The sequence below is a fragment of the Balaenoptera physalus genome (assembly GCF_965194825.1).
Source record: "Balaenoptera physalus genome assembly, chromosome: 11".
Lineage (NCBI taxonomy): Eukaryota > Metazoa > Chordata > Mammalia > Artiodactyla > Balaenopteridae > Balaenoptera > Balaenoptera physalus.
Genome location: NC_138896.1, coordinates 97,711,759 through 97,724,121, shown reverse-complemented (window position 1 = coordinate 97,724,121; position 12,363 = coordinate 97,711,759). Strand labels below are relative to the sequence as shown.

At 39.4% G+C, this 12,363-nt stretch overlaps 1 protein-coding gene across 8 annotated transcripts in view; it reads right to left on the bottom strand.

The window, feature by feature from the left end:
* CNTN4 (contactin 4) overlaps window positions 1–12,363 on the bottom strand; it is a 928,656-nt gene that overhangs the window by 159,702 nt on the left and 756,591 nt on the right. For all 8 annotated transcript variants that reach the window (XM_082412135.1, XM_082412132.1, XM_082412131.1 and 5 more), the window contains 2 exons: window positions 11,943–12,045; window positions 8,684–8,868 (listed from right to left, as the gene is read on the bottom strand). In XM_082412135.1, coding sequence (XP_082268261.1) covers window positions 8,684–8,868; window positions 11,943–12,045 — 288 coding nt within the window. The remainder of the gene's footprint in view (window positions 1–8,683; window positions 8,869–11,942; window positions 12,046–12,363) is intronic.

The window sequence follows — 12,363 nt, the reverse complement described above, 5'->3', positions numbered from 1 at the left end:
CTGACTTCAGGCTCTCATCCACTCCCCACACAACACCAGCAATCAATATCCTAATGGGCAGCGGTCCCCAACCTTTTTGGCATCAGGGACCAGTTTTGTGGAAGATAATGTTTCCATGGACTGGCGGCGGGATGACTCAAGCGCATTACATTTATTGTGCACTTTATTCTATTATTATTATATTGCAATATATAATGAAATAATTATACAACTCACCATAATGCAGAATCACTGGGAGCCCTGAGCTTGTTTTCCTGCAACTAGATGGTCCCATCTGGGGGTGATGGGAGACAGTGACACCCAAAGTGTGTTGCTTATGTCCAGTCTACTCCATAAGATGCAGCTTAATTGTCACTTGCCACTCACTGATAGTGTTTCTGCAAGCAATTGATTTATTATGGTCTCAGGGCAGTCAAACATCTCTGCTAATGATAACCTGTATTTGCAGCCATTCCCCGGCACTAGCATCACCGCCTCAGCTCCACCTCACATCATCAGGCATTAGGTTCTCATAAGGAGCACGCAACCTAGATCCCTTGTATGCTCAGTCCACAGTAGGGTTCGCGCTTCTCTGAGAAACTAATGCCTACGCTGATCCGACAGGAGGTGGAGCTCAGGTGGTAACGTGAGCGATGGGGAGCTGCTGTAAACACAGGTGAAGCTTCTCTCACTCGCCCGCCGCTCACCACCTGCTGTACCTAACAGGCCAGGGACAGGTACCGGTCCGTGGCCGGGGGTTGAGGATCCCTGCTAATGAGGGTTTTCAAATTCAGTTCTATGACGCTCAGAGAGTTCTTGGGAGGGACGTCCTTCAACTAGGACAGCCTTCCTTTGTTTTAAATATTGAAAATTTCATGTTTAAAAAAGTAACGTGACAATTGTTAACAATACATACATGTTGAAAAGTACTATTTTGAGGTATCTAAATCTTGTCCTTTTGTAGAAAGAGCTTTGAATTTGGAACCTGGAGATTGAGTGCGTACATTTTCTCATTTGAATCAAGGGGAGGCTGGACTTGATGGTGTCTAAAGTCCCTTCTGAATTTAATGTGCTAAACCTTTAATTGCCTCTTGAACCATCTGAATTCTTGGATCTCCTGGGTTCTCTGTTAATTAGTGCTTCACTCAGACTTTCCTATTTGTGATCTCTTCATCTCTATGTAAGTTGCACTGTACTTTTACTGCTGGCAATGGCACAGGAGGTGCCACCAGGCCACCTGTCTCACAGGTAACAATGATAAGCCACAAAGAATATAAAAACCAACTATGTGAAGGCACACTTAAGGGTAACCAAAAGCAGGTACGTTTCTATTAATAGGTACTCATTAATATATAAAACAGATATGATTGTAGGAAGTAATCCATGCATGAGATAATGGATAGGATGTGCGAATGTGCTTTGCACACTGTAAATGCTCTACAAATTAAGAGAACATTGCCATCATTTCATATTTTTAGGCTAATATTTAAAGTGCTCTGTCATCTGGTTCTACCTAGTTCTCTCACTTTCTCTCCAAGTATGCCCAGTGAAAACACAGCTCCTGTCAAATGAGGGCCTTCTTTGTTCTCAAATCCAATAAGCCAGCTCCTGCCTCATATCTTTGTTCAAAACAACTTGTGTTTTTGGAATGTTCTCCTCCCCTTCATCCCTACCCAGTGTTCACTCTACGGAAACACCTCCTCCATGAAGTCTTCCCTGATCTGTCAACTGCTATCCTCCTGAACACATACAGCTCATAGGGCACAAACAGCAAAACTGTTCTGTGCCATCACGTGTATTGTTTTTGAATGGGTTGGTTTAACTCTTTTACTGCTACCTAATTTCTATAAGAGCATACGTTTTCTCTTTTCTTCCTGGATGTGCTGTAGTCATTTCAGAACTTGAGAAATGAATCAATGAATAAAAAAGGATTGGAAATTAGCCATACATTCATGAAAAGCCCACTAAGCCCACTGCCACCCAAACAAACCAAGTTATTATCTAGTTTAACACAGACTAATTTCTTTATGTTTCTTTTTAATCCTCAACTCAGTCACTGCCTACTGTTTCTCTGAATGTGCTCTTATTGGGTTAAATACATTCCTTTCTCCATCCCCTATTCACCTTCTGAGCAAAGTACTACCAATCACAGACACTAAAGTATTTACATAATATCTCAATCAGCATCACTTTATATGTGTTATTTCTCGACCTCATAATAACCTGCAAGTTAAGTGTCATTATCCCCATTTTACAGATGAGGTCCAGGGACATTAAAGTCCAGATTCAGAGAGTGGCTCAGTTAGGACTGGTACACAGGCCTTGCTTGGCTTCAACGTCCGTGCTCTCCTGACAGGCTCTCAAACTATGCCCCTACTGTCAATGGAGAAGGGAGTATTCTTTTGGACCCATGGTTCTCAAAGTGTGGTCTCAGGACCACTGGTGTTCCCCAAGTCTCTTTCAGAGAGTCCATGAGAGCCTTTCTTTCCACCTACACATCTGTGTGAGATCAGATTTTCTTTGTACACTTCAACCAAAACAACAATCATGACAGATTAAATACAGAAGCACGTACCAGAATCTAGTTTTTTCTGCTAAGACAGACATTAAAGGTATTTGCAAAAACCTAAACAACATCCCTCTTTTTTGTTTGGAAAAATACAGTTTTCTTAAAATTGTTAATTATGTTAATATGCACTGATTATACTGTTGTCATTTTAAAATAAAGTACTCAAATTCTTGGGATTAATTTCTAATATGCTATATATTGGTAGAAATAACCCACATAATCAAAAGTTTTTTGGAGTACACAATAATCTTTCAGAGTGAAAAGGGGACCTGAAAGCCAAAATTGGAGGACTCCAGCTTTAGAGAAGCATGGAAACTTTCAGATAAATGAATCCATGTATGCAAAACTTGCTACAAGTAAATTTAAACAATATTCCTTGATAGATAAAAATTGTAACAGTTACATCTGCCTTCAGTGACAACAGAGTAAGGGAATGGAACTGCATTTCAGTACATTGTCTTTGATGTGACTTTTTCTTCCCTGGTCTGAAGTTTCTCATGGGGTAAGGACCCTGTAACCCTACTCCTGTATTACTTCCCACTGACCATTATTTACAAAATGTTTCAATGTGCACCCCTTGAAAAACTGCACCAACCCACTTAATTGGAACTACCAGCTGAAGTGAAGGAAACAAAGATTGCTGACTATCTGAAGCGACACTCAAGGATACTGAGGGTCTCGATATCAGTTCTGTCTAGGACAATTAAGCAGACTACGGCTTTACTGCAAAATTACCTTATCTGCTGTGTTCATTTTTTGGTCACTCTATCTTTTAAGCCACTTTGTGGGGCTGAATAGTTCAGTGAGTGAACTGATCTAGTGATCACATATACATAGCACATCTGTGGGGAAATTAGTATGAGATGCTACACGATGCTTCTGTATTCTGACCTTAGAGATAATCCAACACCAGGTGCAGTGTCATCATGGCTACAGTTTTGCCTTTAGAGCCAAAGGACCATGGCCCACAAGGTCTAGACATATAGCCATAGATGTAAGTTGGAGAGGAAAATAAAAAAGAGCTCTTTTGGACTCAATAATCAGGTGATCACCTTGGAAAATAGGAAGTGAATAAGTCAACTGTTCAACTGGATGTTTTAATTTATGACTTTGGTTGTGGAAAATAAGCAGAAAAAGTATCTGGATAATTGATGAATTTTTTTTCCCCTTTACCTATTTTATTAAAATGTCTTATTGGCAGGAAAAGGAACACAGAAAGAGCAGGTCTAGTCATAGCTCTGATTCTCGCTCATTCTATCACCTTGGGTAAGTTATTTTATGTCTCTGGGCCTTTTTTTCTTTTTCTTTTTCTTTTTTTTTAACTTATAAAAATCAAAGAGAAGGGCTTCCCTGGTGGCGCAATGGTTAAGAATCCGCCTGCCAATGCAAGGGACACGGGTTCAAGCCCTGGCTGGGAAGATCTCACATGCTGTGGAGCAGCTAAGCTCATGCGCCACTACTACTGAGCCTGCGCTCTAGAGCCCGCAAGCCACAACTACCGAGCCCTCACCCCACAACTACTGAAGCCCGCGCACCTAGAGCCTGTGCTCCGCAACGAGAGAAGCCACTGCAATGAGAAGCCCGCGCACCGCAACCAAGAGTAGCCCCTGCTCACCACAACTAGAGAAAGCCCGCGCACAGCAACGAAGACCCAATGCAGCCAAAAATAAGAATAAATAAAATAAATTAAAAATAAAAATCAATGAGTTGGCCCCAGTAGATCCTTCCAGCTCAAACATTATAGGATTCTATGAACAACAGCCTGTTCACCGCTCAAATATTATATTCCCTATTTCCTCATGGTGAAGATGATTTTACTCTCTTAACACCCGTTACATATAGGAGAAACTGAACAAAAGGCATTAAATATCAGGTTCCTTTAGTTCATGCTTCATTCTTGTAAATGATGTTACTCTATTGGTCTATTTGTGCAAAAAGGAAGTGACTATACAGACATAATGAGGTGGAAAGATGAATAATTATCAAGTGAATTAAATCTATTTTATACTTCCCTTTCCTTTATTCAAAGATAATTACTTTAGCACCCTCCTACTTTGCCTATGTAGATTGGCCATAATGCTTGATGTGACAGCAAGCTGCTAGCTTTCATGGGAAGCAGGAACACCTTTGCTTGCATGTAATTTAATCTTAGGATTCACTCTACCACTTGAAAACAGCCTAGCACGAGAGCAATGGTTCTTACACTGTGGACTCCAGACAAGCTGCATAAGCATGACCAGGGAACTTAACAGAAATACAAATTCTCAGGTCCCACCCTAGTTCTACAGAATCAGAACTTCTGGGGATAGAACGCAGTATTCTGTATTTTAATAAAATTTTCAGATTACTCTAAAGCACAATGAAGTTTGACAACCTCTAGCATGAAGGAACAGGCATAGCATTTGGAATCTAGCTCTACTTAACCATGTAACTTCAATCAGTAACATTTTCTCTTTGGGAATCAACTTCCTTATCTATAAAATGTCTAAGTGTAGGAATGACTTGGGAGTGTCTTATTCATTCTAACTCCAAAATATATGTCAAGCCTCCATTTATTTTCCTTCTTTGAGTCCTAGCCACCAACCTCTCTCACCTGGTTGGCTTCTTGACCGGTTGTCCTGCTTTTACTCTTGGTTCCCTATAATCTAATCACCACAAAACAACCAGAGTGGTCTTTTAAAAGCATGAATGTGATTGAGTCATTCCCCTGCTTAAAATCCTCCACTGGTTTCCCGTTATGATCAGAATAAATCCCGAACTCTGTGGCTGGCTTACAAGGTACTGCATAATGTGTCACCCTCCTATGTTTCCAAACCTTTTGCCCTTTCTCACTATGACTAAGTTACACTAGCTTCCTTGATATATCTCACAATGCAGTGTTAATTGCAATGTTAAGTAGTTTCCTGTCTCAGGGCCTTTGTACTTCCTTACCTTCTGCCTGGAATGTACCACTCCTTGAAAGCCTGGCTCTTTTTCATCCTTTAGGTTTCAGCTCCAAAGTCAAATCTCAGACAAGTCTTCCCTGACTACCTTATCTTATGAAGCCTTTCTTCTGCTCCTAGTTATTTGCTATCATATCATCCTACTCATTTTCTTCACAACTCTTACCACACTATGAAATTTTCTAGTTCATTTATTTGCTTAATAATAAATTGCCCATCAGCTTCTAGTAAAAGACAAGCTCCTTGAAGGCAGGGATTTGTCTTACAACCCTAAGTGCCCAACATTGCCTGCCATATGGTAGGCAATAAAAATTTCTTTGGAACAAATTAATAATATATTAAAGTCATTTTGGAAAATGTCAACCTTTAAGTAACAAATATCTGTAGTATTTTAACCCTGAATATATAACAGATCTATTTTTAGGAAGTTTTGTATGCTCAAAAATATCTGAAAGAGCAGATTAAAATTAGACCACACAGACAAGTATAGGTCATGGCAAAAATAAATTGGGAAAATGGAGATGGGTAAAAATGTTTTATGTCTGAACTAGTTTCAGTTCTTCCCATATCGCAACCACGAGTAGCACATGCTAACCTAAAGAGACAGCCACAGTGGAAACACACCAACCAGGAACAGGGGCTTCTATCATCCTGACACAGGGAACGTAGGAGCAATGGAACCATGCCCAGCAGGCCTTTGGAGGAAGGTGAAAGGGTTTTAGGGCAGGATCAGAAAAATTGCCATTTTGTCAGGCCAGAACAGGAGTGAGCACACCTGTCCGTGGTTGCTGAAGTGAAGAGCTGATGAATGGGATGCAGCAACTTGGAACCAAAAAGGAGACGCAGGTTTCTAAGCTGAAACCCATGGTTTATAATCCCCGATCACAGCACATCTTAATGTTGTAAGAAATTTTCTTGTTAACAAAGACAGAACGTTCATGGATAAGTGACTGGGGCTACTTTCTCCCCTTCTGTGAAATATATGGTGACTTTAATGATAATTACTCATTTAACTTGGAGATCTAGGCAGCTGGATATCAGAAACACAGCACTGGACAAACCCACTAGAGACCAGAAAAAATATATAAATAGAAAGAAAAAAAAATGACAGCCAAGCACTTTTGTATAATTAAGCTCTCCTGTGACAATGAAAACAATTTGATAATTTCTGTGTCGCTGATACGCTAGTTGAGGAAAAACAAAAGAATAAACATAGATGCAAAAGCCCAGCACCATGAAAGTCAACTTATTAGACAAGTTTCTAACTAACACCAAGGGTGGTTGACAACTGAGGAAAAAGCTGAGTTATCTTCAGAAAGTAGGCAAATTTCATTCTGCTTTTTTCTCCATGCACGGATGCAGACAAGTTCATTTAAAAGGGAAACACTGTTAGGACCTGATTTTCATCTCCAGGCAGGACCCCTGAGAAAACCTTTCACTATACAAGGCTGAAGGCCAGTGACAAGGCTGATTCTCCACAACAGTAACATTGGACTCTTCTATTTCTGGTGCAGGAAACCTCTGACCTACTAGAAAGCACTATGTCAACTCCTGGTAGCAGACTATTTCACACCTTTTTAACATACTGAAAACAGATATCTCACTTCAAAGAAAATCATGAAAGTGAAAAATGACTTCAATCAATTATTTGAGCAACACAAGTAACACTTAGGAACCACCGCCACTGGATGGAAATATCTAACCAACTAATTAAAAAAAAAAATTGGCCATTTACCTGAATATTTTCAGGTTGTTCCTACCTGATACAGGAGAAATAATTATTACACTGGAGAGAAGAATGTATCCTAAACACTTAAAAAAGACAGCAAGTGCATCTCACTGAACAAATCTGTAACCTTCAGTCTTATGTTTTTCCAGCCAATGAACTGTGATGTCTTTTGCTTTTCAACCAATTAAATAAGGTATCAACCATGACAGTTTAAGAAAGAGCAAAGATCAAGCATCGAGTCTGTCATCTGGCATGAGTAGAGCTGGTCCTTTATTGTTGAAGGAAGATGCGTGATTAAAAAAGAGTGCATATTTATTCAAACAATGGGTGCTGAAGTCATCACGTGACGCACTTGGTAAAATCACGTGTGTTCTTCCACCAACTGGTCAATGTCAGAAGTATGAGTCCAAAATGCTGAGGGTCAGATGGGGGAGGTTGCTGAAGGCTAGCTGATATTCAAAATCTCCACCCAGTTTCTAATCATGCTTCTAGAAAACCTTGCATGATCACTGAACAAAATTCTTTCCCCATATCTGAAAATCAAAACGTTCTGGAAGAAGAACTGATGAAATAAATAGACTTTCATGGTATTAGTTACTGCAAGAAATAGGAAAGTTTAAAGCCTTTGCTACAACTTGCCCCTGCCTAAAGAACTGCTCTCATCCTTTTAATATACACTGTTGTTTATTTAAGCCATTCTTGAATACTTATCAATCTATAATATTTATTTTCAATACCCCAGACAGATGGGATTCAGGCATGTTCCAATTTGGGAGAACTCAATTTGCTTTCAAAATGCCTATCCAATGAAATCCCTTTCTGGATTTCAAATCAATACCCTAACAGGGTTTCCAAGATAGGCTCAATTGATGACCACTTGCTAGAGGTTTTACATTTATATTATGTTTGGATCGATGCCGATGATTCGATTGGAATAGGAGCAGCTGCGCAGAAAAGGTCTTTGGGGTGAGAGAGATTTGTCATGCTCCACGCTGGTAAGAACTAAATTTGGACAATGTGCATTTTGAAATGTTCATGGTACCATATTAAATCACTACCAAATAGGAGCAATTACAAAGGATTAACACAAACTCCAAATCAAAATTCGAACGAAGAAAAGCAGAGAGCTTTAAAAAAAAAACCAAAAACAGGAGCAGGAATAACACAATGTTTCCTGTGTCAGTTTTACAGCTTGATGGCAGGAGAGAAAATAGGTCCTTTGCAAGTGTGTTCACACTAATTTCTATCCGCCAAACGTATCAGCATATATCTTCCATCCCTGCCCCCCATCCTCACTCTCGCTACCCAGAATCACCCAGGGCATGCTAATTAAGCAGCAAACCAAGGGTTTTACACAATCCTATTTTGAACAATCCTTCTGAAAAAACCTGAATGCAAACCTCCCAGCTTATAATGTTAATACCAGGAAGGTCAACAAATGATAAACTGGAATCACAGTCTTACCAAAGAAAGTCAGCTGTCCCCTTGCTATGTTTTTCCCTCTTGAATTTTCAGCCACACATTCGTACCAACCAGCATCCTCCTGCTGAAAATTAGGGATTTCAAGAATTCCATTCGACTTGTGTCTTCTGGCTTTCCTTGCTATCGGCTTTCCATCAGCTCTTCTCCAGATAATAGTAGGTACTGGACTGATAGCAAGAAAAAATGGGAGTGAATCAAGTTAGAGAGACTGTTTCTTTTATTTGAACCTATGCTCCTTACAACCCCTTCCTTCTTGTTTCTAAGCATTATAAGCTTGCACTAGACAGTGTTCCCCAAATGTCATTTATTCACGTATCACTATGATGATTTTAGTGATATCCACATCTCCAGTATTATTATATACTTAGTGTTTTCCTTAAAATCAAATAACCTTTCTTAACCTTAAATGAGTTAATATCGTATGCAATATTACCAATGAAATAAAAACAGATTTTTATATGCTTATTCTATTTTTTCTAGTGCATCTGTTTCTTTTAAAATCATAAATATGAAAATAAAAATGTCCATGCACAGATGTGGAGAATTAAAGATGCCTTCCACTAAGATGAGGTCCAGGCCCCCCTCTCCTTGAACCTGGTGGGTTCTTTGGCTACCTGGACTATTGAAATAAAGCAGAAGTGATGTGGTATCAGTTTCAAGGCTCAGGGGATAAGAAACTGGCAGCTTCTACTTGCTGCCCCTTGGGACACTCTCTGTGGGACCTTATCAACTTGTAGAAGTCCATTCGGAGGGTGGTTTCAGGAAACTTTACTTAAGTAGTGAGATAAGGAAAGAAACAATCTGTGGGGTCTTTAAGTACTCTCAAGACATCTATCATCCTCCAGCCGAAACTGTTAGAACGCATCTTAAATTGCAAGGGCATCACTGAATCTGCAAATCAATGGTTTAGTGAGCTAACCACAGCTTTTAAGATTGCGGCTTCCTAGCAGGGGATACAATTGTTTACATATTTATTTTTCACAAAAAACACACACAGACAAGTAATTACACTAAAGACTTTGCTAATCTTCTCTGGAAAACCTGAGATGGTATTTAAAAAATTAGAGCCATCAACTCCACTATACTTGTTTTAGAGGAATTTAAGTTCATTAGGCAGACACTAACTCAAAAGGCAGAAAGGGCTCTATCAAAAGTACATTCTGGGTGTCTTTACATGTGATGAGATAGACACTTAATACGTGCCTTTACAAATAACTGTACTTAGAGATAGTCTTTCTGCTCTTAAGTGGGCCATGATGATGTGTTTCCGCAGCTGGATGTGCATACCCAAACATTTCTGTGTAGATTGGAGGAGCCCAATTTGGGTCCTTTGTTTTCATTCTAGTGCCATTCAAGCAGCGTGAATAGTGTGTAATTCATACCCCTTTTGAAGTAGAAACAAAGTAAATTTTGTGGTCTTCCTCCACAGAAGATTTTTCAAGGTGTCACCTTGCAGAGTTCACCAAACACATTCCTAGCCTATCCAGTTACCTTCTCTCATCTTTTCTTTGAATTAAGTTTCCTAATATATATATAAATATATATTTATATACAATAAAAAACAGGACCATCTTGTACCGTTTGGCAATCTGCTTTTAGTCTCTTAGTAATAAACCATGGGCATTTTCTAAGTTTCACATGTTGTTTTACAACTTGACTTTTAATGTTGGTACAGTGTTCAATCCTACAGCAATGTCATAATTTATTTAACGGGGTAAGTTTTCAGGACATAGAAAATGATCACTGCATTTTTCAGCACCAAAGTAAAGATACTACTGCAGCATATACTGCCATGACTTGAAAACAGGAAAACCAAAAGAATCCTTCCTTTAGAGCTAAAAATAAAATTGAAAAAAAAAAAAGAACAGCTTTCTTCCATGGCTGCTGTAAAACACAAAATCATGTGACTATAGATTACATGCTGACACAGGGGTTGAGCAGAAGTTAGTGCTGCTGCCTTAGCCAACATTTGGGTACAGGAAAAGGATGAGGAGTTAGCAGTGGGTTAGCCAGATAGGTGGGGTTGGGCATAGAGATTCACGTGTATCATTAAAGTACATAGATGACCAAAAAATTCTTATTTCAGATGACAGTTTTTATCACTGATGCCAAACCTTTCCTGCAGGGTTACTGGCAAAATCTTAACTGATCTGCTTTTCATCCCTCTTATGCCCTCTGACAGATACTGTAACGGAAAATCTAACTGGTTCCCAAGTAGGCTTATCTAAGAAGACTCCACAGATTGAATAATAAAGTTGTGAATAATTTTCAGATGACTCTGTAAAATAAAGACTCTCTTAGAGAATATCAGGTCTTACCAATCTCTAGCCAAAGCAGAAGGAAATCGAAATCCAAAGTAGAAAGAAGATGCTATTGCTTACGTGTGGAATCTAAAATATGACACAAATGAACTTATCTATGAAACAGAAACTGACTCACAGACATAGAGAACAGTCTTGTGGTTGACAAGGGGGAGGGAGGTGGGGAGGGATGGATTGGGAGCTTGGGATTAGCAGATGCAAAGCAGTATATAGAGAATGGATAAACAACACGGTCCTACTGCACAGCATAGGGAGCTATATCCGATATCCTGTAATAAACCATAATGGAAGAGAATATGAAAAAGAATATATATATATGTAAAACTGACTCACTTTGCTGTACAGCAGAAATTAACACAATACTGTAAATCAACTATACTGCAATAAAATAAAATTTTCAGAACGGTAGAAAGAAGAGACGGGCAATTTAAAAGGAAGTACAAGACAAGTTTGGTGCATATTCCGTAAACTGGGACCCGAATGAAAGTCCACATTTTTCCGAACAGTCAACTCCACTGTACCCCAAATGAAGGCCATTGTTTTCCTGTCATTCTGGGTTAGACAACATGTACATTACAGGTCATTGTAATAGAACAAAGCACTTTTTCAGAATTGCCCATTCTCCTCTCCTTTGTGGCCATGTCCATCGTGGCAGGCTAATCCCTCTTGTCCCATGACACGTCCCCTCTCCATGATGAGAGGGCGAAATCAAAGATGCGCACGCAGAATCACAGCGAGAGAGGCTTACATATTTATTTTTCACAAAAAACACACACAGACAAGTAATTACACTAAAGACTTTGCTAATCTTGGCTTGCTTTTCAGTTACTTCAGAAACCATCACGGCGAACAGTGCAAAGAAAATTCTACACTTGCCCAAGCTGGAGGGAGGACAAGGGAGAAGAGAAACCAGAACTTACTTTCCTAACGCAAAGCATTCCAGCTTCACTGTTGTTCCTTTTGCAGTCGGGACCGTTTCTGGGAACTGCACTTCTATTTTTGGCTCATATTCACCCATCACCCCTGTGAATAAACAAAGGAGCTAAGTCTTGGAGATTCTTTTAAAACATACACAAGTGTTTTTCTGTTAACGTAGGATGCTCCTACACATCACTGTGTGTGCAATTAATTCCTTCATTTAAAGTGGCTCCTATCTCTTAACAGCCGTGAATCATGGCTTCTCTCCCAGTTACTGCTAGAGAAAAATTTGTATCACAGCACCACACCATCTGCCTAGGAGTAAATTCTCCATGCATACCCCATTGCTTCTTGAAAATACTTTTTTTAAAAAGTAGTCATGGAAGAAAAAGAGGAAGGGCTATAAAGTCCTAGTCACCAGGA